This window comes from Rhopilema esculentum, chromosome 6 (genome assembly GCF_057945365.1).
Source record: "Rhopilema esculentum isolate cy_ngs chromosome 6, ASM5794536v1, whole genome shotgun sequence".
NCBI classification, from domain to species: Eukaryota; Metazoa; Cnidaria; class Scyphozoa; order Rhizostomeae; family Rhizostomatidae; genus Rhopilema; species Rhopilema esculentum.
The window spans coordinates 9259144-9285541 of NC_142820.1; the positions used below are offsets into that span (position 1 = coordinate 9259144).

General features: G+C 37.2%; 2 protein-coding genes across 2 annotated transcripts; one reads left to right on the top strand and one right to left on the bottom strand.

Moving 5' to 3' along the window:
* The first annotated feature begins 2165 nt into the window (after window positions 1-2165).
* LOC135686785 (uncharacterized) lies at window positions 2166-26398 on the top strand. Its single transcript, XM_065203118.2, has 9 exons — window positions 2166-2436; window positions 3192-3840; window positions 7892-8011; window positions 10039-10137; window positions 14165-14251; window positions 18014-18472; window positions 18824-19222; window positions 21276-22785; window positions 23304-26398. The coding sequence occupies exons 2-9, from the start codon at window positions 3223-3225 to the stop codon at window positions 23474-23476; spliced, it is 3465 nt and encodes a 1154-aa protein (XP_065059190.2). The 5' UTR covers window positions 2166-2436; window positions 3192-3222; the 3' UTR covers window positions 23477-26398.
* On the bottom strand, window positions 14246-17336 carry LOC135686793 (uncharacterized). Its single transcript, XM_089108847.1, has 3 exons — window positions 16373-17336; window positions 15743-15849; window positions 14246-14835 (listed from the first exon to the last, which is right to left on the bottom strand). Exons 1-3 carry the CDS (start codon window positions 16520-16522, stop codon window positions 14724-14726), a joined length of 369 nt encoding a protein of 122 aa, XP_088964973.1. The 5' UTR covers window positions 16523-17336; the 3' UTR covers window positions 14246-14723.

Consider the following 26398-nt stretch of genomic DNA (forward strand, 5'->3'; position numbering starts at 1 on the left):
CGCTTCATTCAAACAAACTAGATGAAGCAAAATACTAAAACAACAATTCAATTGGCAGCACACGAGTGCAGGCTGATTTTTTAGACATTCGAGACCTTGAATTATTTTGTTGTATGAATTAGGTGAACACAATGAAAAATTTCAGGAAAAAATTTACAGACAGTCAAAAATTATTTTGTAGTCTAAGAATATGTAAAAGATCAGCCCTTTGCCCTCAACCTCGCACTGGTATCTGCTGTCGTTATACCTTATCATTTCGAAAGCAGAATGCTTATTTTTGCGATTTCCTGTCATGAACTTAACCTACCACTACTGCCTGTTATAATGTACATCAAAAGGTTCACAGAGCAGCCTCACGTACGCAAACGACGTTAAAATTTTTCCAAACTTTCAAATACATTGAGATTGAAAGGTTTCAAAGAAGGCGAAATGTTTAGATCAAATCTTCTACATCGTCCTTAAAAACGAAAACAGGAAATAAAATTTTATAGCAGCTACCTCAATAAAAATATTTAGCCGAGGACTTTAAAACCTGATTATATTGTGTAAGCATTTCCTCCAATAACGGGGGTCTAGGGCTATAATACGAGCATCATATATACATAATTTCTGTGGCAAACTCTCCACAAGACCACACTGGTACATAATAAAATTCAAATGAAAATGTAGTTGGTTTTTGATAAGAAAGCTCTAGGAACTTTTTAATTCTGAATTTCTGGAATCGCGAAAATATGTGAGTATTGGGGTCGTCTCAAACATTCTTATGAAATGTGTATAGCTGATCCAGAAGGTTTGGGTTTGTTTTTAGGGAGGGGTGGCGTTGTTTCAGGCTGATATGAATTGGCATGTTAGTATTGTAATTATTCATGAAAAGAGAGGAAAAACTCCACATCGCGAGATAATACATAATTTTTTACTTTACCTGTAGGAGAAATGAGCTCTTTTACACTCCTTTTTTATAAGAACAATTTTATAAGAACACGAGCCTCATCAAAATTGGTCAGAAATTAAAAACAGATTAAGAACTAGCTGAGGCTGAGCTACTGTAAAATGCGATTTTGAACAACGCTTTTCTTAAAAACGATGATTTTTAGCCATGTGTGGGTGCTTTTTCGGTGTATATTCAGATCTGTCGGCAAATGAAGGTTGTCTCACTCACTTTGTTGGCAAATAAGGCCTGAACACCTCCCTAGAGCAAAAAAGCTAGTAATCGCACTGCTCACACCCTATTAATTTAAGGACAAATTAAGAAAAATCCAGCCTCAGATTTTCGAAAAAGTTAAGAACAGTCAGCTTGAACTTGAATTTACTGGTTCTTGTAAAAAGAGATTGTAGTCCCTTTGTCTGTACTGGAGATTGAAAAGCCAAATTTAGCTTTCTGATCTATAAACCGTCTGCATCCTTGGAGTATTACTCGTTATGCAAAAAGGCACGTATTGGATGTTTTCGGAACTTCATGACACTATTTTTGGAACTTCTAAAAATATTCCTACCCATTAACTCCCTCACAGATGAAAAAGTTTTCCACCCACTCTGCAAATTTTGCAACTTTTCAACACAATGTAAAGGCCTAAATATGACTCGATTAACGTCAGTATCAACCAGGATTGTATAAATTAGCTGCAATAGTATTTTTCAATACAATACTAATTTTTCCACATTTCAAAATGTTTACTGTGGACACCCTCACATCACCACCTCTTGGTTAACAGTTAAAGTTTAACGACTGAGATGAATTTTAAATTTTAACTTTTTTAAATCAGCGACCATGCGCAGTTTTATTTTTCCGTAAAGAAAAGTTTCTAAATTACAAGAATGTGTGCTCAAAAGTTTTGTAGGAAGTTGAATTTGTGTCCTTAAACAGCCAATGGTTGGTTACAGGTCGAAAATCCAGTCGTAGTTTGTCATTACACAACGGTAAAAGCAATATCGCAGATTCTGTTGCAGTTATTAAATGTGAAATAGTTTAATATTTTCTTCCAACACGCCATCAAAAATTTTTCTGAAGAAAAGCGACAAATTTACATTTTCGTCAAAAAGATATTTCCATCCGTCTATGAAAGTTCCAGTGGAAATCAATGCGAGGCTTGGGAACTATTATGATCTGTGCTTACCCCCCGGAAGGATGCATGTCACGTTCGATCAACTGACTGGTGACACAATGACACTGTCATTCTGATTAACCAAAAACACTCGATTGTTGTAAGGCAATTGTCCTTCGTTCAAGTAAAACTATGCAACGGAATATCATGCGAGTATGCAGCCTACTGTAAAATCAGGACCCTTGTTGTTTTCAAGAAAAAGGCCATGATCAAAGTAACGATTCCACTCTCTTGAATGAGCGACTGCTGGAGGACGTTGAGCTCAATCGTGCCTTCACCACCTGGCAGGAATCTCACTGATTTTGGCCTGCAGTAAAGCAACAGTTCCTTCGTTGTAAGTTCAACATTTCATTGTACTATTATTTTATCGGCTTGTTGACAGTACTCAAGCCTCTCCACTTTCGATACACAGAACAAGTTTACAACTGTCATGCTAATATTACCTCGTCGGCATCGCGGTCTATTTTCTTTCTCCAAGTTAATCACGACCGGTCTAAATTTGACAAATCAAATGCATCATATCGTAGCCTTTTAGCTACGAGAACTTTTCGCTTTTAGCGAGAAGATGTTTACTAGTTAACGTTAAGTTTTGTTTTAAGATTCCCGATGAATTCCTAGGCCTGTTGTGTTTGTGCGTACCCCCTTCAAGTTGCATCAATGGTATTTTTTGTATTTGATTCGCTTGAAGAGGTCCCAAGAAACCTGGCTGCTTGGTTTCTGACTGACATCCTTCAAAATAATTTTGACAGATACTTACGGCATAAATCAGTCTGTGATGTGAAACAGAAAAGCGCAACAAACCATTTGGTTTCCAAGTACCGGTAACTTAAAAAACTGTTTAGAATATGTTGTCATTTATTCTCTTTTCACGTTAAAAGTTGGTTAAATATTTGCTCGTGGCAAGTACCTGACCCTATAGATCAGAGAGGAGAGACCATTAAGCCTGACTTTTGCCGACTTTCAGGGGTCGAACGTTAATATCCCAATGTCAAGAATCTCAAGTAATCCCGATTATTAAGTTAAAAACAATAGATTCGCCGAAGATTAAATTCTAATCCGACCTGACATTTTTATCTTTTCCACAAACAGAACAAAACCTCTGATCTACTTGAAGGAAGATATGTTGGAAATTGCCGTAAACAATGAAGTTAACACTAAACGACTTGACGATGGTAAAAAGAAAGGGGTACACCTGCCAAGTGTAAATGACCATCGTGTTTTATTGTGTGTAGTTGATCCAACTACAAATCATAAGAAGCGTGACCTTGACGTGGCTGACACCCGCCAATACGATGATGACAAAAAAGCAGAAGAATTGAAATTTGAAGAAAACCCCGTCAGTGTCATGACATTGAGCAACATTGGTAGCAATTCCGTAAACGAAATGGCCATTGACAGCGAAAGCAACGACGGTACAGTTAATGGGGCAAACGATAAAGACGATGTCACATCAGTTAGTTCCAATCAGGATTTGCAAAAGGCGATTGAGGAACTTGATAGGGCAGAAGAAGAAAATGAGGACCCTGATGCAGATAAACAAGATTCAAATAAATGCAAAGCAAGAAACAGAGGGGCAAAAAGAAGGAAACGAACAACATGGAGAGGTGATCAAAATAAACGAAAGCCTTCAAAAACAAGACCACCAAGATCTGAGATGTCACACGAGGACCTTCTTAAACTAAGGGAAAAAGAGAGAATAGCCCAGCAGCTAAGAAGAGAAAGATTAAAAAGATTGGAGGTATAAAGTTTTATGATAATATGTAATGATTGCTTGAAATTGTCCAAGTTTCTTGTATGTATCCACAACAGTAATGTGTTGTCATCTTATTTTTATACAGAATAACCTCCAATAATTTGTCAGATACCAGGGTTATACCATTGAACTACACATAGTCAGTTTATCTACTTTCAGGTCCTGAAAGTTTATTTCAGGAATGAATGAGTTTGTTAGATTTTTTGTCAAAAAGGTTCATAAATTTTCCTTTGAATTTGAAGTTTAACCTGTTCACTCCCCCCAGCATATTGCTGAAAACTCTTATTCAATTAGCTACATTAAAAGAACCAAATTACAGAAAAAGAAATATAGTGACACTTCTTGATTTGCGATAGGAGCATCTAAGTTGTAATTTCACATTCACTGGTCAAGAGCAGCTATGACTGATTCCATAAATTTCTTTGTCTATATTAACAGAAAATGTTTATGTATATCTGGTTTACATGATGCCGGTTCATAATTGCACATACATGTGAATCCTAACTGCCCTAGGTCATAGGTAATGACACCTTTAATGAAACAATGTGTCATAAGTTTGCACTACCTTTTTCCTTCTGCAATATGCTTGGTTTTCTATACAATGTCAATTTAAAGTAAAGTAAACTTTCTTTCAATGTAGAAAATTCAAAGTAATTTCTGAAAAATGCCAACTAGTTAACCCTTCATCCCTATCAATTTCTTTACTATATCCTATATTCCTATATTCCACTGCTTTTGTTGGTGAAAAATTTTTTTATTCAGGTATACATTTAAATTTTTTTTTAAAAAAGGTATCTAATTTTTATGTTTTGTTACAATGAGGTCATGTTTCATTTTCAATTTTGACAATTATTTTTCTTGTTTTGTCATATGTTTTTTGATATAGTGTCAAAACCTATTCCCACACATATTTCTGATCTGTTGTATATTTTTCATTTCTCTCAAAATGAAAATAGATGCCTTTCAGTGATATATATCTTCTAGAGCCCTTTGTAATTAAACAAATGAAATCTGATATTCAAAGTAGACCACCTGTTTGTTTATGCCCTTATAAAGTTTATTCAAACAATTCAAACAGCCAAGAGGTCAACTTTTGTCAAATGGAAAAGGGCTGCCCCAAACTGTATTTTGTTGAATTTTGCTGCTTTTTTGAGCTAGTTCTATTGTTATTGCCATGTAAAGCCAGGTTTAAAGGAGGTAGCTTGATCATTACTATTTTCCAGTTGCCAAAAACATTCCACTTTTCTTCATCACATGACACAGAGCTCTGTCATTGCCTAGTTTGAATACAAAGTAAAATTTGCATATTGTCAGTGATATCAACTGTTCTCTTTGTGGGATTTTTTCTCTCCTCTGTCTTCTTTCCTTAACTGTGTAGAATGACAGCTGGTAATCAAGTTGGTTTTTTAACTTTTCTCAGCTAAATGAGCCTCCATGCTGAGCTCAGGAAAGCAACCTACAACATTTTCACCTCAAAGTTAGACAGATGACAAACAAAAGACCCAAGACCTTGCTTGATTTTTGTGCTAATTCCTTTGCAGAATTGATATGTGCTAGCATGACCTGGTGTCAGTTTTTCCTTCATGGTTGTTTCTGTATACTTTAAACGCAGGCATTAATTTGATTTTCAAATGTGCACATTCAGTCAGAGTCAGTGGCTGAAGCTAGAGGCATCCACCCCTCCTTTCGATTAAAACAGTAATAAAAGCCTTTGGAGCATGATTTTGTGTTAAAAGTTATATACCTGTATTCCATGAAAAATCAGATATTGATGATACAAATTGCTTTTGATAGAAAAATAAAAAGTTTGACAAATATAATTTTTCATATTCCATAAATAAGTTTTTATATTCCATTTTAAGTTTTTTCATATGTTTGTTTGTATTGCCAATCTAGTTGTGATTCAATCTTTTTTCGAAGAAATTTATCTTCAATAGACACAGTTAATGAAAAGCTCTTAGAATGATTGCACTACCGACAAGAAGCAAAGCTGCTACTACAATTTATGACATAGATACCAAAGTCACCCTTTTATACCTTTTTTCCAACTCTCCAATCCTCTACAATTCAAGGAATACCGTTTGTAACAACGTACTGGGAACGTACTTAACATTTCCTACCCGACTGTTGTTTGTTGATCTTGTCGGGTCACTAGATGTATAAAGGAACCGGTCAAAACTCTATCTTTTGATGCAGTTACTTTAACAGGAATCAAGGTAACTCGTTATACACAATTTCATATAATTTGACATTTCTTATTATTTCGCTTTCCCGAAACATGTCATGTGAGTAAGATGGCCGCTCTTTTAGCGGTCTGTTTGTTTATGGCCTGTTATCGTCCGCTTTCTTACATTTGCACCTTTATGACCAATTGATCAAAGTTTTTCTGCTTTATTTAGTAAATTTATACTATAGAGTTCTATCCGCATTCGCATGGATTGGAATTGTAAGTTTGTTTGGTTTGTCAGCCTCCTCTATTGGCAATAAGCTTCATTCCTTACTATGTGAGTGCTTGCCACACGGTTTGAAGGATGAAGCAAGTCATCTTTTTGGGTAAATATTATTTCAGACCCCATTTACGTTATAGCGAAAGCTTGTTTGCAAAGAAACCCATTTTTGTGAAAATGTCTTGACAGATACTGATGCGGTAAGAGCAGGTGCAGCGTAAATGCACCCTCTATCCATACCAATTCTCATCGCGGTGGAGGCCTGATTGGATGAAATATTGTTGCCATGCTGCCCTTAAACCATGCACCCATGCACTAACAAATTGTGTGACATCTTCTTGTCTTTGTTTAGATTTCTGTTTCATTCCAAGGAATACCGAAGCCCCCCGTCTTTATGTCGAAGTTGGTCGTCTATGAAGGAATTGAATAGCGTCTATAAACATTCGAATGCGTATTTTCAAGATTGGACAGAACCCCCTCAAAATGTTCACCACTTATCCCCAAATACTGATTGCAGTCCCCTTCTTCACTATGGCTAAGATTCTTCAAAGAACATTATTAGCCCCAATCAATTGTTAATGTCATGATGAAGCGTTTTTCTTTACTTCGACACTTCGAAATTTCAACGTTTTCAAAACTAGAACCGTAAATATAGCTGCCGAAACAACTTGATTCTCTGTTCCAACACTGTTTTTGTACAGTCGAATTCGACAAAATTTTACCTTGTCCAAGAGACTTTCGATTAAACAAAATATGAAGCAAGGATATTCAAAGGTCTGATCATGTTTAAGAGACTCAAATGTACCTTGTCATAGGTTTTACAAATTAAGGAAAGCTGGACCCTGGACCTTTGATGGCTTGTGAGAATTGTATGGCCTTGAAGAAGTCCTAACGCCTTGGTCAAAGCGTGGTATTTTGTCTTTGTTTCTCGACATCAGTTTTCAAAGGTTTTGCTGTCATGAAATTAGAGATGCATATTGTGTCTTTTAAGAAACCAGCCAGATTCGTGTGTAGGGCGCATTGCCAAGTCCTGTCGTGCGGAAAGAAATGTATTTCTATCCTGTTATTTATTCAAGTTTCAGGACACCGAGAGTTAGAATTTAAAAAAAACTCATGCTTGTGAAAGTTACTTTATACAACAGGCACGGAGTCTTCCTTTTGAGTTTTGCCAATTACGTCAAGAAACAAGGAGCTGCTTATTGCCGACATCTTTGTGTGTAAAGCACGCCGGTCGATGCTTACCACAAGAGGAACCTAGGTCAAACGGCGATTATGTCCCCAACTTTTTGTAATCAAAATCGTAATCTCACTCAAGAATGTATTGTGACAAGTATTTTTTGTTTTATTTTAAGCTGCCAATGTTAGCTTTGCAGTTTTATTCGGGTGCGGTATAGAGCATGCAGTATTTACAATAGAATGGGGGTAGCGTTTCAATTAATTCGAGTCGGTCATTGAAAAGAAGTTTAGGTCGTTTTTATTTTAGCAACGTTTTGAAGGAAATCTAGGGCCAATAGAATTACAATGATTCTAGTGTCATGTCAATGTAATGCTACAAAGAAAACGCATTTCTTAATGACTTTCTTTTTTAGGAGAATAATTTGGAAATGCTGAAAGGAAGAACGAAGAAAACTGCTGCTTCAAAATCACCAGCTCAACTCAGCATTAGGCAGGGCAAAGAAAGGTCATCGTCAAGCAGCAGATCTTCCAGTGTAAGTGTTTTTTTCTCCAGTGTTGTTGAGGGATGTTAAAGGTGTTACTGTTGGCACCGCACAATATGCCCACTCCTGACATCCGCCACGAAGCTTCATAGGGTAAGCAATATCTCGAGGTTATCACATCATTGTAGTGTTGTAAGTTTTTAAACCGACTGGCCATATGTTCAATGTCATCATGACCACAGAAGTCTCTGATCGACGGTAGAAAACGAAGCGGAAAGGTCGTCAAGCCCCTAGCAGCTTGGGTTTAATAGAATAAAGTAATTGCCAATACGAATGTTTACTCAAGACCATGCTTGGTGGAACCGTGCCGACATTTTGAATTCACGCAGTTCGGGTGCGGTTGGATCCTAAAGCGAGAAAATTAATTGGTTTTCCAAATAAAAAACAGTTTTTTTTCTTCATAAGGTAGTACTTCCATTTCCTGAAAATTTAGCGCTCTGCGTTGCTCGTAGTTGGGAACAAGCCGAGCCTGCTTTACACTTGTATAAATTAGCCAACGTAAAATCATACATTATCTGAGTGATAAAGGAGCTCGCTCCTGGCGGGGACTGTCTCCTTCAGTATAGAAGCACCTGAAGGAGTACAAGTTACGGATTGGTCTTTTCGTATCTGAAGTCCATCTCGATGTCTTTTGTAATCCGAAAGTTTTCAGGCAATCACACCTTGGCGTAGTGACAGGGGAGTGGCCGCTTGATCTCGAGTGGCGTCGCCATAAAACGTTTTATAATGTTCTTTTAAAGAGATATCATTGTCTTAATTTAATAACTTGGAGTTTTTTAACGACGTCATAACATATCCATTTTTGTAAGTCTAGCCAATCTATTTGAAAATAAGTTGAGAGGCTTCTGCCCATCGTCGAGATCTGTTTTATCATAAGCACTGATGGCAGAGTTCTCGTTGGTACTAATAAAGAGTTCGTTTTAGGACTTTGAAGTTAATGTCTAGTAATTGCATCAGATTTTTAAAATTGTATCAAGGCAGGAGTGGATGGTTTCATTCAAGACAGAAAGCACGCAAATATTGGCGATCTAGTTTAAATTAAACATAAAGCACTGTATTGTTTTCATAGAAAAGTTTTACTGCGAGTGATATATGGGTATGCTTTAAACAGAGTAGAATTGTAGAAATATACATGAAATACTGCAGTAAAAGAGCCCTGCGGCCTTAAAATGTAAGCCCCGAATTCTTTGAGATTTTGATTTTGCCCCGAATTTGTTTAAGATTTAAATGACTATCAGCAATTCTTGCTTCCGAGTATCGCTATTAAATGCAGCGAATTCCTATATACCTTCCATGACGTCTAGCAGTTTGTCAGTATCCAATATCATACCTTCCCTTTGAAAACATTCTTAAATTTTTTGAACCATTTACAGGGCCGCCGAAAGGTCGGCAAAGAGCGGTGAATCGCCCCAGGGCCTTGAAGTCTAGCGGGCCTTAGAAAGTTACGAATTCCATACGCAAAATATTGTGCCTAAAAAAGTAACACTTTAAGACGATTGCAAGAAATGACTGCAAGAAATATTCTGAAACGTATTTTAACCTAATTTGAAGAGCATGGTCGCAAAAACTTTCTGCCCACTCTCCTCGCAGGGACCTCGTCTTTCCGTTTTACTCCAGGGGCCCCGAAACTTACGATGGTGTTTATGTCAGCTCTCTTTTTTTGAACTTTGTGTTCTCGCATTGGCCCTCTGCTGACCTCATTATCTTAGAAGATGTGCATAGATAAGAAGAAATATTAGAGAGAAGCTTCCGCGATATACATTTAATCGATTGTGATCGTCTGCCCCTGCTTGTCCATTGCATGATATCAAGATTCCTTATGTTAACTTACTTTCTTGTAGACAGGGAAAGTAGCGTATACATCGAATCGACATCGAATGGCAGATGTTCTGTTGCGGAGAATTTGTGGCACTGCAAGATTTCCTTCGTTTTGCGCATACATGAATATTTCGGTGTATGATGTCTAGGATCTTCGAAATTAATGCTTTATAACATAAATTTTTTATTTTCATCTGTAGGAAGATAGCAAAATCGAGTCTATTGCAGAGTCAAAAGCTGGAAAAAACACGCCAGTATTGACGTCGCTCGTGGAAAGCAATCCCTGGGATGAGGTCAAGGTACGGTTTTGTTTCTTGCTGATTAATTCAGGTCTTCGACTTCTTTTTTAATTTTAACAATTCGACAACTCGCAGTTCCCATATGCCTTTAGCTGGTTGTTAATTATTAATGTATTATTTGAATAAGAATGGTCCACTTTAAAACGAGTGAAACCTTTTTTGACGAATCTAGTCTCTTTCCAAAAAGAACATACGTCTCGATTTTGAGACTTGCATTCTATTTTTCTTAGTCCCAAGGCGTTTACCATATTTTAGCCATACTCAAGGCTGTTTTATATAAGTTTTAAAAAGAAATCTTAATTATTTATTCGATGCTTCTTGAAACTGCAAATTTAGATGTAACGATGTAAGATGTAACTCAAAAAATGTAACGCAATTACCCAACTTGATGGAAATATCACTGTAAAAAAAGGGCTTATGGAAAACCTCGGTTGCATTAAGAACTTTCTGGCCACTAAGTCACGAAAAACGGTTCGTTTTACTTCACTACGGAATTGATATGAACTTTTGTGGCCAATTTCAAGCATTTAAAGTACAATGGTAGGGTGGGATGCGTAAAAGTTATGTAACACACTTATGGGCATCTTATTCCGATATATCCCCGATCCCCGATCAAAATAGACCGCTGAGAAGTCCATGACTTTGCATAAGTTCACTTTGTTTTTAAAAGGTCTAGCAATTCGTTAATTGCTGCATGTTACTCAGCTCTCCTTAGTATCATTTCACACATTGCTATTTTGTTTGTCATGCTCTACACCCTTTGAAGGGACCTTTTGCTGTCCGTAAATAGCAGCCCGTCTTAGTTTTTCCTAATAGAATCCGCCTCCTTTGCGCCACGTACACATGATTCCATATTCAATGTCCTGATTCTACTTGTTTTCTTTTTGCACATGTTTGTGTGAATCGGACATATGTGTTGTGCTGTTACAACACTGCACGAACTATCTCTATAACGATTCTTATTCCAGCCAGTTCTCACACTGTATTCAAGAGAGCGTTCATTAGGTTGAAATCAAATATGATTTTTAAAAGTGATCTGGTGATTTAATTTCCAATTCAGAAACGCAGAACTTATGATTGACCATTCAGCCATCCGAGTATTGTGCTGTGCTCATTCCACGTCGGTTTAGGAAGCGCCATGTTTTAAAAGATGCCACCACCAGCCATGCAAAAATCTCGAAATTTCTTAAAACAGAAACTTTATCCCGACCTGCTACCGACACCTTAATGACCATCTAAGACGTTGCACTTTTCTTGACCAATTTCCAGAAAGTAACGGACAGGTATGATACGCAAAACGAATTATGTGGCATATGGTTGGATGCCAGAAAAAATGGAGTTCATATCGTAAAATGGAAATATTTTTTAGAAATAAAACGTGACAAAGAACGAATTTTGATAATAGCTAGTTCTAAGAAAAAATTTCTAATATATGATGTGAAGCGAGTAGCAATAGGAGGAGGGTTTTAAAAGTGACCGGTGAAGGAATATCCTGTTACTTCAATTTTTTCAAAATTTTTCCTGATTAAAAACATTTCCTCTATTTGCCAATCCAAGCATACAGACCCGAAATGTACGTCTCATCTGTCTAATTTACTGTACTAAATGGAATCAAGACGTTCTCCCCGATACAAACGAACGCAAAGAAGTAGAATATCCTTATAATTCAGCTGCAAATATTTATCTCTTAACAATTGTAATTTTGCCTTGAACCGAATGAATGAATAATTTCTTGTCGTTTTATCCTCCCTTTGCATGTGTTATGCTTTACATTGTCTATTTGCAATTTGCTGTGCCTACTATGGTGACAAAACAATTCTCAATCTGATAACGTCTAAAAGATAAACTTGCAAGCGTGGCTTTCCTTATTCGTGACAAATCCTTCGAAATGGTGCGATTCCACTGTGCGGTTTTCGTCTTTATCTTCATTTTCGGTCCACAATCTTCTTTTACTTGACAAGAAATGCGATTGCACGAAAAGTTTTGTTTAAAATTTCAGTGTCTGCTCACCATAGCTTCCATTGAATTTGTATGATCTACATTTGAAGAACTAGAGCTGTTTGGGACCTGCAAAGGTGTAACAAATAATTCATAGAGTCTTCCGAAACCTTCCTTTAATATTTAGGTCTTGTAATTTAGATTGTCGACTCTGTTTGGAACGACGATTCTACGGAAGTCCATCAACGGATAGCGCTCGAATTGCAATATATATATTTACACAACATGTTTTTAATTGGCAACATTTTATATTTTGTTAGTATCTTCCAAGAAAAAAAGGAGTGTTGTATAAAATTTGGGAATAAAGGCGTGAAATTTGAAAATTCCCTGTACTGATATAAGACGGAAGTGGACTGAAAGAAATCGAGTTTGAAAATCTCGTTTTTATATTGAAGCATATGGTGGGGTGAGGTCCCGAGCAAAATACTTATAATGCCACTAGAAAGCAAGTAAATTGCTTGGTAGTAGAATTCCTACGAGAATGGTGTTACTGCAGTTTTTTTTACGAAATCCGGTTGTGCTTATTCATAAAGTGGATTGGAAGGAATTTTATGCAGAATTTTCTTATGATTTTTTAGAAAGCAAGGCAAAAGGTTCGCCTGTGTATGAAACTTGCATGTGAACTCTCTGCTTAAGTTTAAGCGTATACAGAATCTCTTGTATACCTTATTTCATACATACCACTTTCATTCATGTAGAGGTAACATCACGAAATGCCACTTCAAGTCTAGGAAAGACCGACTAAAAGCTAGAACTCTATTCTCTTCAATGTCACATAAGGAAGACACCTTTAAGTTCTCTATCGGGTTGATCATTGCATTCCTCGTCACAATCTTGAATCTTTGCTGCTGATGCAAGAATCCTAATTTCCTACCATTTACAAGCCATTGTTGAAAAATATCGAACGATGCTCGTATCAGTCAGCGTGCTGTTTTTAAATTTTGCAGCAGAAAAGCGAGCATCGTAATAGTGGCAGCGGCAATTCCGTCCCATCTCTCACCAGGAACAGCTTGATAAAATCTGGTCGCCGTTTTTCCTTAAAAATTCTTTCAACCCAGAGCTAGCACATTCGAGTTACGTTGTTTGTTATTGTGAATAGAATTCATAGGCTTCTGCTTTATATCTAGAGGCAAATTTGTGAATCTCTTGTATCTTATGAAAATCTTGACAAGCGTTGTTGAATAAGTTTGGTTTTTAAGCATCAGTGCTGTGATTAGGCGTGTCTTCGAATTAATGTTTACATGACCGATCTTTGTTTTAAATGGTCTGCTTTCCTACGCTTGTAACATATTTCATGACCGTTAAACGTGTGAGGAGCATCGCACATGCCGCTGAACATTGTCTTAGGTAGACGAGTAAGTATAAAATCGAGATGATGTTTGCAGAGAGGGAGTTTTGGCTTCAGACTTCACAATATGTAGCATAAGGTTTGCTGCATTTTTGCAAGTGTAATCAATAAATAGTCTTTTGTTGTTTTTATGTTAATTTTTTATAAACAAAATGTTATGGTTGGGGTAAGCGTTTCATTCTGTTTATTTTCTTTGGGGTAAACGTTTCATTCCTTTTTTCCGGTCAAGCAAATGCTAATTTGACTTTTAATATATTCAATAACCTTAGTTGTCGGATAACCAGTATCATCCTTAATATTCTTGAGAATTTAACATGTGTTGTTTTCTTATCATTTCTGTTGATTCTGTATGAAATGTTTGAATCAAAAGAAATTTGCATAGAAATGATGATGACAAAAGGGTCAGACAGGACTTCAAGCGCGGCAATTTGTTTGTTCAAGTCAGAATTCTCAGCTAATTTGAATTAACAATGGCATGGTCACCTTTCCTTACGTCAAAACTTAGTTATAGCATTATTACTTTTGTAAACCACAAAAGGTACTTTGCCGATAATTTCCAATTCAACCGTCCAGCAACAAAAACTGACAACCAATCTTATTTCTTTTGCTACCATAAATTATATGGTTCGTTAACGCGGCATTGATGACAAATATTTGCATTGATTATTATCATATTTGCAGGAGGAAGATTTTGAGAAAGATTTTGGGGAGTCGCAGTCCACGTGTGACTCAAGTTTCTTGGAAGCTTATGACAGCTCTTTTTCTTCTGTAAGTAGATCCTAGGTTCCTTTATTTTGTTCTTATTATCGACTGCTTCTTATTCACACGCAGGATTGTACCAATGATATGTTATTCTGATAATATGGTCTTAAGGATTGTGGATATGATTTGAGTTGGTTGGACGAAACAGTTAGCGAATTGTGTCCAGGTTCAAGTAAACCTAACCTTTACGTGATCAAATCATTCTGTAAGGCGTTTGCAAATTTCTTAGAAAGGCATACATTTACTCTTAATATTTGATGTCTAGAGAAACTTCGTATTGGGGAGAACGAGATAAACAGGGTTTCTTTATATATGTATCGGTACAGGAAAGGGTGCATTTCTTTGAAAAAACTATGCGATTATATCTCGAAAATTTGACTTTCTTGTGTTGCAATGTTTGCACTTAGTGTTTCCATGCAAAGGAGGCATTGCTAGATATGTCAATACAAGTTCGTAAAGGTGACAAAGTTCAGTTTGTTCAACTTTCGTATTGCGAAAAAATTAACGAAATCTGGTAAAAGTGGCCAATACCGAAAGTTTTTCCATCAGAAATCTGCTCACTTTGGACAGAGGCTTTGAATTGAAGGTTCCTGGAAAAGAAGGACAATGGTTTTTTAAAGAAATATATGGAACAAAAAGTAGAAAAAGGGAGAATAAATATATTCTTATGTTTTCCTTTTTGTGATTAGATAAAACTGAAAAAGTATATATTTGCATCAATATATGAACTCAGGGTCAGCAGCTAAGTTGACTAGCAGTTGGAGAATCTGATACTTCAACGACTTTCACATTCTCCAGGTCCCTTTTTTGTAGCAAGGATTTATATAGCTATAATCGGCGAAATTGTTTCGTCATTTAAGACAGTATTTCATTTGTCAGTAAGGTTACTCGCAAGAATAACTCTCTTCAACTTCGATTGCTCAAAACGATGTGATATCCTCAAGATTTTAGATTTTAGTCGCTTGGCTATGCTGAAATTTTTTAAAAGAAGTCAGATAAATTTATGAGTAGCCTTGAGAGTGTATGTGATCCGGCAAGAGAATGGAATAGGTAATCGAAAATAATATGGTTTGCTCTAAATGAAGAAAAGTGGCATTTGTCAGCCTGAAAATCACAATAAAAAGACTTTTCCACAGTATTCGCTCAGGTAGAAGAACATTTTAAGATCACTGATGCTCGATTTGCCAATAAGGAGAATATTAAGAAAAATAGAGCCTCAAGTTATCCAACAACAAAAAATAAGAACATCGTACCTCGGCTGAAATTATCTGGTTCTTTGTTTAAAAAAGAGTGTATTCGATCGTATGGAAGTGAAAGCAGCTTAATGTAACTGCATCAAATGAGATGGAATGAACGTGTGCAGTAGATATCAGAAAAACTCAGTTACTGATGTCAGAAAGTTTTGCAAAATAAAACCAAGTGCTAAGCTTTTTAAGCTGTTCTATATTCTGCCAAAACACTATTCGAAATATCATGTTAAGTGCCAAGAAAACTCACTTTTGGATTATGTATGAAATGTCTGCATTGTTAAATTTGTAGCCTTTTGAATATTGCACCACAATGATTCCTTGGATCATTTTGCAACAAATTGACAGCTGTAACTCCTGTAAATCAAACAAATATGAAAGATTTACGCAGGAAATCGAAATGGGTTCCTTTATGTTTGCTTACTCTATACAAAACTGTCCGTTTTCTTTACAAAGATTTTTGGAACAAAAAACCTGGTTCCCCTTTTCCTTTTTAAGACATGTGAAATTTACAACCCTAGTTTTCTCAGGGAATATAGAATTACGCGCTTCATTCTCCCGTGGATCTGTCGATATTTTTGTTTGGCCTGGTAAGCTTTCGTTGGTTTGAATTTTTATGTAAAGCTTTTTATTTAATTGGGACTTTATGCAACTGACAAACATCTTATACCACTAATGATTTGTCACTCTTTAACGATTTGTGCTCTGAAGTACAGTTTGTCACTGTCTTTATCTATTACTCTTCTTTCTATCGCGTATCTCGGCTTGTGATGAGCGTGTTGGCAGGCTGCTAGCCTACTTCTAGGGCATGTCGTCAGATAAAACTTCATTCGTTGAAAATAGGACAACTTTGATGACATTAAATATTTAGAGTAGCTACCCAAATTGTTCCTTGAAAGTCAGTGAAATCGTAACTTTCCCGATGACTCGCCGCTCCAAACTTGAGGACTCCCTTTTTTATATTGCGTAAACTGACCTGGTGTTTTGGAAGCATCTGAACGGCCGCCTCATCTTTTGTCAAAGCCATCATCTGCAAAAATCATTATCTCCAAAAGCCAGAATATTTTAAAATCAGCATGGTGGAGAAATCACCTGTTGCACTCGCAAGTTGAAACAACAGTTAAACATGAAAATTTGGATTTATTTGGTCAAACATAATATAAGTCTTAGCAAGCTTAGAAATTTGTCGATGTTCAGGTTTTTCACAATTCTTGATATCTTTAGAATCAATATTTTCCTGAAAGTTTTTGTCGCTGCTTAGGCCATACGAGTATGTTTTTGCTTAAATCCTGGATTTTTTCAATACCTGACCAATGATGAGATGTGACCGACAACTTTGTTCATATTTTCATATCAAAGAGGTCCTAACTGAAAGATTCGTCTCGATAAGCCATTAATTGTACTGATAATGTTATCTTCTATATGCCAAACGTATCCTTATCGTTTGTACTTTTGTTAACTATAGTTTCACAAAAACGGCTACATGGAGCTGTATTATATTATTTCCAAATTTGATACAAAAACACACACAATATATTGCTTTTTTCTCATGCATTACAACCTTCTAGAAAGCCTTTGGAGAACCTTTGGGATAATATCCAGTACTCCTCACTGTTCCATTCCGTGTGTGTTAACTGACCGCTTTTACCCAGAGGGAATATTTTCATCTTCGCTTTGATTAATGCAATTATTCCTTTTGCATAAACTTCCCCACTATTTCCAAGACGGTGTCTTCAGTTGTTCATCTACGTCATAGCTTTTGTGCTTGAATTTGGTTGGTTTAGTCAAACAAATCAGATTACTTTCACTCAAGGCATTGCCGAAATTGACTTCCTACAGCCGTAAGGGGTTTCAACAATCTTTCTGATCCTTAAAGGTACTCATATATAGTTCCTAACAGGTGACTTCACAAGTAGGCTGGCATATCCTGCTTTTCAGGCAGTTGGGCCTTTCCAAGCAGACAAATTGCCTGAAGATCACATTAAGCGTGAAACTCGGAGTAGCAGCTTATAACCTAAAAATGTATAAAGCGCTGCCTATATGGCATCGAACACTTTATGACTGACCGGTAAAATGTAGTTATCATTATCAAAAACATCATATGGTTTTCTTTCTGATTCCAGCTAATTTGCCCTAAATGGACTTCCTTGTGTCCATTGACTACCTGGACGTCCTATTTTTCCTTTACATTCTAATTTTAACGCAACACATCTAGCTGTTCCTTTTTTAGCCTTTTTGTAGACTTAATACAAAAATGTATGTTCAAATCTGCCTTCCCTCAAGGTTGGCTTCTTCTTGAAGAGAATGAACGGACACAGCTTGATGTTCTGAGTTTTGCCAAGTAGCAAACTCGTTTAAAAATGTTAGCCAGTTAGGCACAGATATCTAAGCTTTAGAACGTTCTTAGAAGCAGTAGTGTTGTTGCAATACTTAAGGTTTTGCTATTTCAAGAACTGAGTAATTTTCACTGCTTGATGCTAGATTCGTTCATCAAAGTTTTTAAATGCAAATTTTTTGTCAGGCATCTCCATTACCAAACGACAAGAGACCTCTGAATCAAAGCCCAGCTAATCCGAAACTTAGCTACATGTCGGCACTGGGCCTGCAGTGCAATATGAGGATTCCCGATGATGCTTGCATTCTGAGAACGGGTTCCTACGTTGCTAGCTTGTCTGGCAGGGGTTATTCACTGATGCAAGACGAGGGAATGTCAGCAGCTACATCGGCAACTGTCGAATTCAGAACTACAGAATACGACACAAAGAGTGTGTATTCAAATCCATATGGAAAAAAGAGGCCTGTTGACGATAACTCTGCGCAAAATTGGTCTGAAGAGTCTTCTGATTCTTCAGAGAAAAAAGACTTCTCAGCAGGCCAGCCAAGAAGATTGCAGAGGAGCAATCTTTCCAAAGAAGAGCTAGACAGGCTAAGGGAGAAAGAAAGAATGGCTAAAAGAAAACAGAGAGCAAAGAGCAAAAGGGTAAGCGCTCCTTAATCATTATATAGAATTGATAATTTCTCATTTGTACCTTTTGTTCACTAAATCAAAGCTTTAGAGTATTTCCTTTTTCAGTTTCCATTTCCTTAATCAACAGTTGTTTAGACTCGCCTGTGTTTTGTGTCATTTTCTTTCGAAGGGAAATCAGCTTGAGGGCAAGTCATTGTTCATATTCAAGGGAAAATAATTATATGTTTTTTTAAACAATGTCACTTGTGCTGGAGGGGCAACTTCCCCCTAGTTGCTTTGCTAGAAAACTTCATTTGTATTTTAGAAATACAACTTGACAAAATTGTCTTACTTTTTTCAAGTTTCTTTCTCCTTATTTTTAAGGCTTTCTCGAAAGATGACCTGGAGATTTCCGCACCAGATGGCGAGACTGGTTCAAACACATCTAGCTGCTTTGTTTCACAACACGAAAGCTTGTTTGATAGCCAAAATGAAAGCTATAACGACGCGAAAGACACAGAAATGGGGGTTATGAACGAAGATGTCCCCAATGATGATCACTTCAAGCAAACAAGCTCACAAGCAGAGAAGAGTGCAAAGGATTGCCAGCCTTTGGATGGGATCGACAGTAGCGAAACCTCGCCAAGGTCAAGTGACGGGAAAAGGGTGAAGTTTGGAAGGTTTTATGACCGATCGTTGCTCACAGCAGAGGAACTTGAAAGCTTGCGAAGAAGAGAGAGAGAGTACCAGCGTAGGCGGAGGGCACGTCTGAGGGAAGAAAAGGTATGCTTTTTGTCAGTCTAACAACTAATGCTTTTAGGCCTGAATTATTGAGGATACAGAGATAAGAAACATAGCGGTCACGTGGTCAGCGAGCATGAGGCAAACCTTCGAAAACGAAAGAACCACACCTTAGCGTCACCTTGATTTTGTTATTGTTTTTTGGGTAGATTTTCACAGCTTGAGGATATTGTCTGGAGAAAAGATGCGCACGTTTCTGGTTTCTGAGGGTATAGGGTCTGACAGTAACAATATTTGCATGCTAGTGGGTGTCATTTACAGGGTTCCATTTACAGGGTTGTTGTCCCGCTTGCAAAGGGTTGTGGTTTTAGTTGGTCACATTGCGATTCTCCGCTGTTTTCTGTCTATTGGGCAAATCTTTTTCTAAATTGACAATAATTTCCCGTGTGAGGCGCAAGGTACCCCCAGCCTTCTTTGCAATCACTACACAGAATGGTATAGGTGAAGCCCCAGAAACTCAAAAGCGTTCTTTTATACTGTATTGTACAAATTTAGTTATCTTCCAATTGGGAGTTTTGTCTCCTCACCTTCGAACTATTTTCAGCTTCTGCTTAGTCATTTGTTAATGTTATGCCATTTGGACTATCAAATTCGGGTGCAACATATCAAAAAGTGATGAACATGTGCCTCTCCTGTCTCCCAACCGACAGGGTACTTTCATATATGGACGATATAGCGATTTTCAATAGCACGTTTGCAGATCATATGCGTGATTTAAAGGCTGTATTTGACTGTTTGCGATCCGCCAAGGTAACACTAAAGGCATCTAAATGTGTTTCGCTAGCAGTAAAGTCGACTTTTTGGGTTTCGAGCTTTCTGTTGATGGAATAAAGCCTCAAAAACCTTTAACAGATCCTATTAACAATTTTCTGCAACCAGAAACGAAGACAGAACTAAGGCGCTTTTTAAAAGTGGCTGGATGCTATAGAGCTTTCATTAAATATTTTGCTACTATCAGTCAACCACTCAATAAAGTTACGAGTGATAATGTCGAGTTCGTATGGGACAATTCTTGTGAAAACGCCTTCCAGTTGCTGAAACAACAGTTTCCAAAACCAAAACAACAGGGACCCAATCTTTGCATTTCCCAAACCTAATGATACCTGTGTAGTTTAGGTTGATGCCAGTGATTATGCCGCCGGTGGTGTATTGTCCCAAGAATGAGATGACCACGTTTTGCATCCGGTTGCATACTTTTCAACAGCATTTACCAACCCACAACGCAACTGGGTGCCTATCACAAAGGAAACTTTTGCCTTAGTCCTTGCAGTGGCATGTTTGTCTTATTAGTACAGAATTCTAGCTTCGATCTAACCACAACCCACTAGTGCATCTTAGGCAACAAAAGGATCCAAGGGGTAAATTCTGATGGGTATCCTTTGGTATCCTTTTTGTAACAATGGATATACACTCATGGAACCCTATATTTGCTGCTCAGCGACCAAGGTTCCAATGTTGATCGTGACGTAATGAAAGAAATTTGTAATGTTTTAGGTGTCGAAAAACGGCGTTCATCTGCGTACCATTCACAAGGAAACGGGTGTGCCGAGCGAAATATTTGTAATATGAAGGAGGTGTGAAGATCGATTCTACTCCAAAGGATGGCCCCACAGTCGTGATAGAGATCATTTGCGCCTGAACTAGTGTTTGCCCTAAACACTAGCGTCATTAAGGCAACTAAATGTATCCCCTTTAACGTTGTTTTCAGTAGATCGGCACGCTTACCTATCGGCACCTTGTTTAATCACGGTGGAACCCAATTAGAAGACGTCACTAGCCCAGCTGACAATACAGATATCGTTATATAGTTCTATTTGTTATACTTTATTCTATTGTAGTTCTCATTCAAGTAACCAAAAAGAATACCCCCCTTTAAGTTTCATCTTCGTTTATATTATCTTTATCCTTATCGAGCATGAAATTTTTGCATGAATTTGCTTGACAGCTTTTTTGTGCATTTAGGGGCTAAATGCACCGACTGCTAACTTCCTGCTCTTCCACTTTATATCGTAAATCTTTGATTTTTTCGTTTTAGTTCAAGGCCTCAGGGGAAATCCAACCCACAAAGAAACAAGCTGATAGAATCCCGAGTTGCAGCAATGAAGAAAAGTTTGTAGATGATTCAAATAGAAAGTATGAGACTAGAATGTCCAAAGGTATAAGTCGCCCCAGCTTGCGTTTCTTGGAGCATAGTTCAACCTCCTTTGTAGAGAGTGAGATTACAGATCAAAGAGACGATAGGGAGTGTCCTGCAGGGCTTGAATGGAGAGGAGCAATTGATCGTTCGCCATTAAATTATAAATGCGAAATGTCTATGGTTCATCAAGCAGACTTTTTTACCAATGGCCAAAGCCTGCCACAAACCGACTACACAGGCACTGAGTTGCCTCACAATGCCCGTGCAGGTGATTACAATTATTGTTCTAATTCAAATGATCATATGATAATTAAAACGGAACGCGAGAATGTCGCAGATACAGTTAAAAATTCATTTACCGACGAAGGTGTAAATCAAAAGAGCCTTAATGGTATTACTGACAATGAGAAAGGAAGTGCCCATGACTTTGCTGGAGCGTTTAAAGTGGTCTCTAAAGAATCAAGCAACGATAATGAAGTCAAAAGACAGTATCAGACAATAGATAGAATGTATGCTGAAAGGCCAGTCATCGTGGCAAACGCAGTTAGCCGTCGCAGTCCCCTTTCTGAAGCACTATACGCTTCTGATTATAAAATTTTGCAAGAGAATGGTTATCGTTGCACGAAAAGTGAGCCCGACTTTGATAGTCGGTTCTATGAGTTGCCAGGGAACCGGAGAATTTATCATTCATCGTGGCTAAGTCAGTGTAGGCCATGTGAACAAGTGAGGTGTACTAACGGGGAAAATGGAAACAGCCACGCAGACGCGGAGCTGAATATCGATTCCAATGTAGAAACATGCGAGTCAGATACTAACAAGTCAGCAAAGATAGTCACCAGAAACGACGGTAATCAGAAATGGCGCAGTTGGAAAAGTGGCCTGACTGATTCACAGTTGCAAAGGAGACGGCAGTCCAATCGCGAAGCTCAAAGGAGACGAAGAATGCGCTTGAGATTAATGCAAATGAAGTCAGTGCAAGAGCAAGAACAGATATCCTTTGATGAAGTGATGTATAAACGATTTACTCCAAACAAACGAATGATGGTGAACGAGGCTATTAAAGCCTTCCATGCTTCAAAAAGCAAATTGAAAAATATGCTAGAGAAGAGACAAAAGGTATTTATGGAAGCTCAAATGGAAAAATGTAAAAATGAAGTTGATTTTAAAGTGCCAGGCAACAACCCACCTGATATACGGAAAAGTCGCGGATGTCGAATAAAAGTCACCCCAAAACGAGAGGTGGTTGTCCCAACCATGGGTTTCACAGCAAATGGAGATATTGTTCCTGATAAGGCTGGTCCTACAAACGGTGCAATGTCGTACCAAGCCTTCCAACCACGCCCTTCTCGTGACCTGTTATCGTATGATAGTTCCAGTCCATTCGAGCAGATTGTTCATCACTCTGAAGGTATGTTGTTGCATTGTAACACGTTGACATAAAGTGACAATTTTAATAAAATACTCTGTTCCATAAAACACAAGATGATAGCTACATTTAACATGACAACGTGGTTTGACGTAAGCAACGCTTTAAAGGCATTAACGACTTTTAGAAGCTCATCTCAAATAAATCTAGTAGGATACAAACGCTTATTTTAATGCTTGTAAACGAAAACGTTGTAGCTTGATTTACGAACAACATAAGTCTTCCAGTTTCTACTCAAAGTCGTGTGAATGATGTTTTTATATATATTAAGGGTAATTGATCAAATGATCAATAATCATCAATATTAAGGAAGAAATCATTCTGCAGTGCATCAAACTCCATCAGGATCAGTTCCTGAATTTAAAAAATTCTGCAACAGGCTCTCAGTGTGATGTCAGTCTGAAACAGACAGCATCCAGAATGTGAAAAACTTGGAAAGTATTGCGTCATTTTAAAAGGCATTTCTTGTTTATTGCATCACTTTTCTTTTATGCTGCTAGATCACGAGAAAAGAAGCGCGTTGCATTACGAAGATCTTAGTCCACCTAGCTACGAAGATCAGACGCAGAACACCTCCAGCCGAAAGCGGAAGCAGTTTTGTCCTAGAAGATTGCTATCTGAAGCGGAAAGAAGAGACCACGAGGGCCTACAATCCGTGGTAATCGCTCAGTGATATTTTCCTAGATTAAGTTATCATTACCAAAACGCACGGCTTCGTCATCCTCGGACTCAGTCATGACGGAGTCACTTTAAGATCATGATTCGAGTCAAGTTTTTATAGGCGCACGAAGAATTTCTTTACGTTTAAGTTTCTTTTCGAAAACAGAAGTCTCCGTTTAAGTTTGCTTCTCTTTGCTTGCATTATGTTAAAACTTTGACATTTCTAAGAATGAACCCTAAAAATAATGAATTTAAGAGTTTTTGATTGCGGACAATAAAGATCTGCAGAGTCTAGAAAATTGTGGACCCCAGGAGCCTGTTTTTTATGCTTTAAGACTCCTTCACGAAACATGAGATATTTTACTCAACCCGAGGCTTGATAAAACCAAATACCTACTTAAAGTTTCGAAACTTTGTTTCAAGTCTGATGTAAAGGAAGTAGCACTTTCCTTTAAAGATTTATCTCAAGAAAGCTTTCATTTAAATCCTTCCGCAAAACATGTCCAGGATTCCTTCTAACAATAATGATGCTTACATTGATTTTCCCTCAAAATTTGGTTGCTAATGAATTTTAAGTATGTTTTTTACGTTCATCTTTAAATTCAAATTTCATCAGGGCTTGTTTCGTGTTAGGTGTGAAGTGTTTCAATGCACGCATAATTTTCCTGTTATTTTTCTCCAATGCGAAATAAAAAGAAATACAGAATTGACTCTACCATTTTTATGGTGTTGGTGCATTCGCTCATATTAAAAGGTCGACGCATATTCCACTCCTGGTCTTAATTATGGCTCAAGTTCCTGAATACCTTCAGTCATGGCTTATCAAGAATTTCTGTATCCCTTTTTATGACACCGATACAATTGCTAATAAAATGCGATTCCGTAGACTCTAAAACCTTTTCCACATGTTTTCAATGTTGCTGTCATGCACAGCTCACAATTCTGTTCATTGTTACGATTGCTTTCCTTGGTAGCTCAAAGCTATATTATACCCTGTCTTTAAAATTTTCCACCAAAGTTTAGGCCGTCGGATCAAGCCCACTAAAAGTCCACTTTTTTTAAGACTCATCAGAGGTTTAGACGACAGCGTTGGCAATAAGCGCAGAATGTATTTAAATGTTGTTTTGTCTATCTTCCAAAGAAATGCGGAACGTGGAAAGCAAATAGTAATATTTTCAATATTTATTGTTTGCAATTAGACTTTAGTGATGTAATTCAAGAGGTTTTTCACAGCCTATTTATTTGAAAGAGCAGTTAATTTATCACTCATAAAGCCGAAAACCCACTCTGGAAAATGACCCGCGGATCGGATCAGATTTTGTGTTGCGCACGCGCTTTGGATCCAAAAATGGTCACATGACTGATCCGCGACGCATCGAAACGGATCGAAAAAAAGTTGAAATCATTTCCACTTTTTTTAACCGTTCTGGTACAGTAGTTTTCATTTTATCAAAATGAAAACTAATTATAACTTTTTAAACAATAGAACTGGCATCATGGGGCATGGATCCCGTGGGGATAAATGTAAACGTGCATTCCAATCTGAAACGATCCGCGGATCGAACGAAGTGATCAGAACAACATGATCTGATCCGACCCGCGGATCGGTTTCCAGAGTGGGTTTTCGGCTTAATGTAGATAACTTTGATCTCTTGCTTTTCACACGTGCTTCTGAAGAAATTGTATTGTTTCTTATGTTAGGAATGTCAGTTTTTATATAGGCGAAATGCTATATTCTAGTTATAAAGGTATTTGCAAAGTTTGGTATTGACTGATGGTATGAGCGTTTTTGCTCATGTTGTGTTTGAATTCTGTGATGTTAGAATGGGAAATTAGGTTCGAATTATCATAATCTTGTATTACAAGAATTGTAAATATGTTATATTACACTACCGGTATTTATTATCAATTCATATTTATGGACGCTAACGAAAGACTGAATGTACTATTTATCAAATCACGGTTCATCGTGTATCTACGCTTTTAGGAAACCTTTTTAGGCGGTTAATTTTGGCAGGTTGATAAATTTTGCACACAAGTTGTTTTTCAAGAAACTGTTGATAAAACATCCATATTCACGCAGATCTTTCTGCATAATCTTACTGAATAAATAAATGAATGAATGAATGAATGATAAATGAATGAATGAATGAATTAATTAATTGTTTAATGAATTTTTGCAATAAAAGTTGTCTATTTTCACCTCGTTTTCCACAATTTTTTGAAAGGATAGTATAGGAAGACAAAAATAAAATGAGAGATGGTGAAAATGTCTACATATCCTGCCAAAAATGGCCACACTCCTTATGACTTATGCCTTCCCTTTATCTGCTATGTCACCACAGCACGTGTAGCAAAAATTAATGCACGTTATATTTAAAGACAATTAACCTGCTTTATATTTTGTCATTTAATTATTGTAATTAACTTTTCCACTTTCTTGTTTGGTAACACAACAGCCATTTCCCTTAGCCTGGTGCCCTTTCATGGCAGTTTTTTGCATGTTCATAATTAACCCATGGTCACTGCGCCTTGCTGAATTTGGAAAATAAGATTTTGTTCTTTTGAATACTTTCGTAAAATATCGATAGCTTACAAATTACTTAGTTTTCCTGAAAAACCGTTCCCAGTTTGCAATTAAATGCATGCGTGTTAAGCGAAAAGTAACTTAAAGGGACGACAGGTCAACTTGTACCCTATAGGCGCACTCTTGTTGATCAGCAAGATGCTTGCACTTTCCTTTGGGCTTGAATTAAAGCCTTTTGTTATATTGGTAGTAAAATGAAATAATCATTACAGTTTTAAACTTATTATTTATTTGACGTTGCGCGGGAATCTCGTGTATGTCAATGTGTATGACATTCGTTGCAGAGTTGCAAAATGAATTACTATTTATGTGCTCATTCATTTTGATGTCGAGTAAATGTTGTTTTCA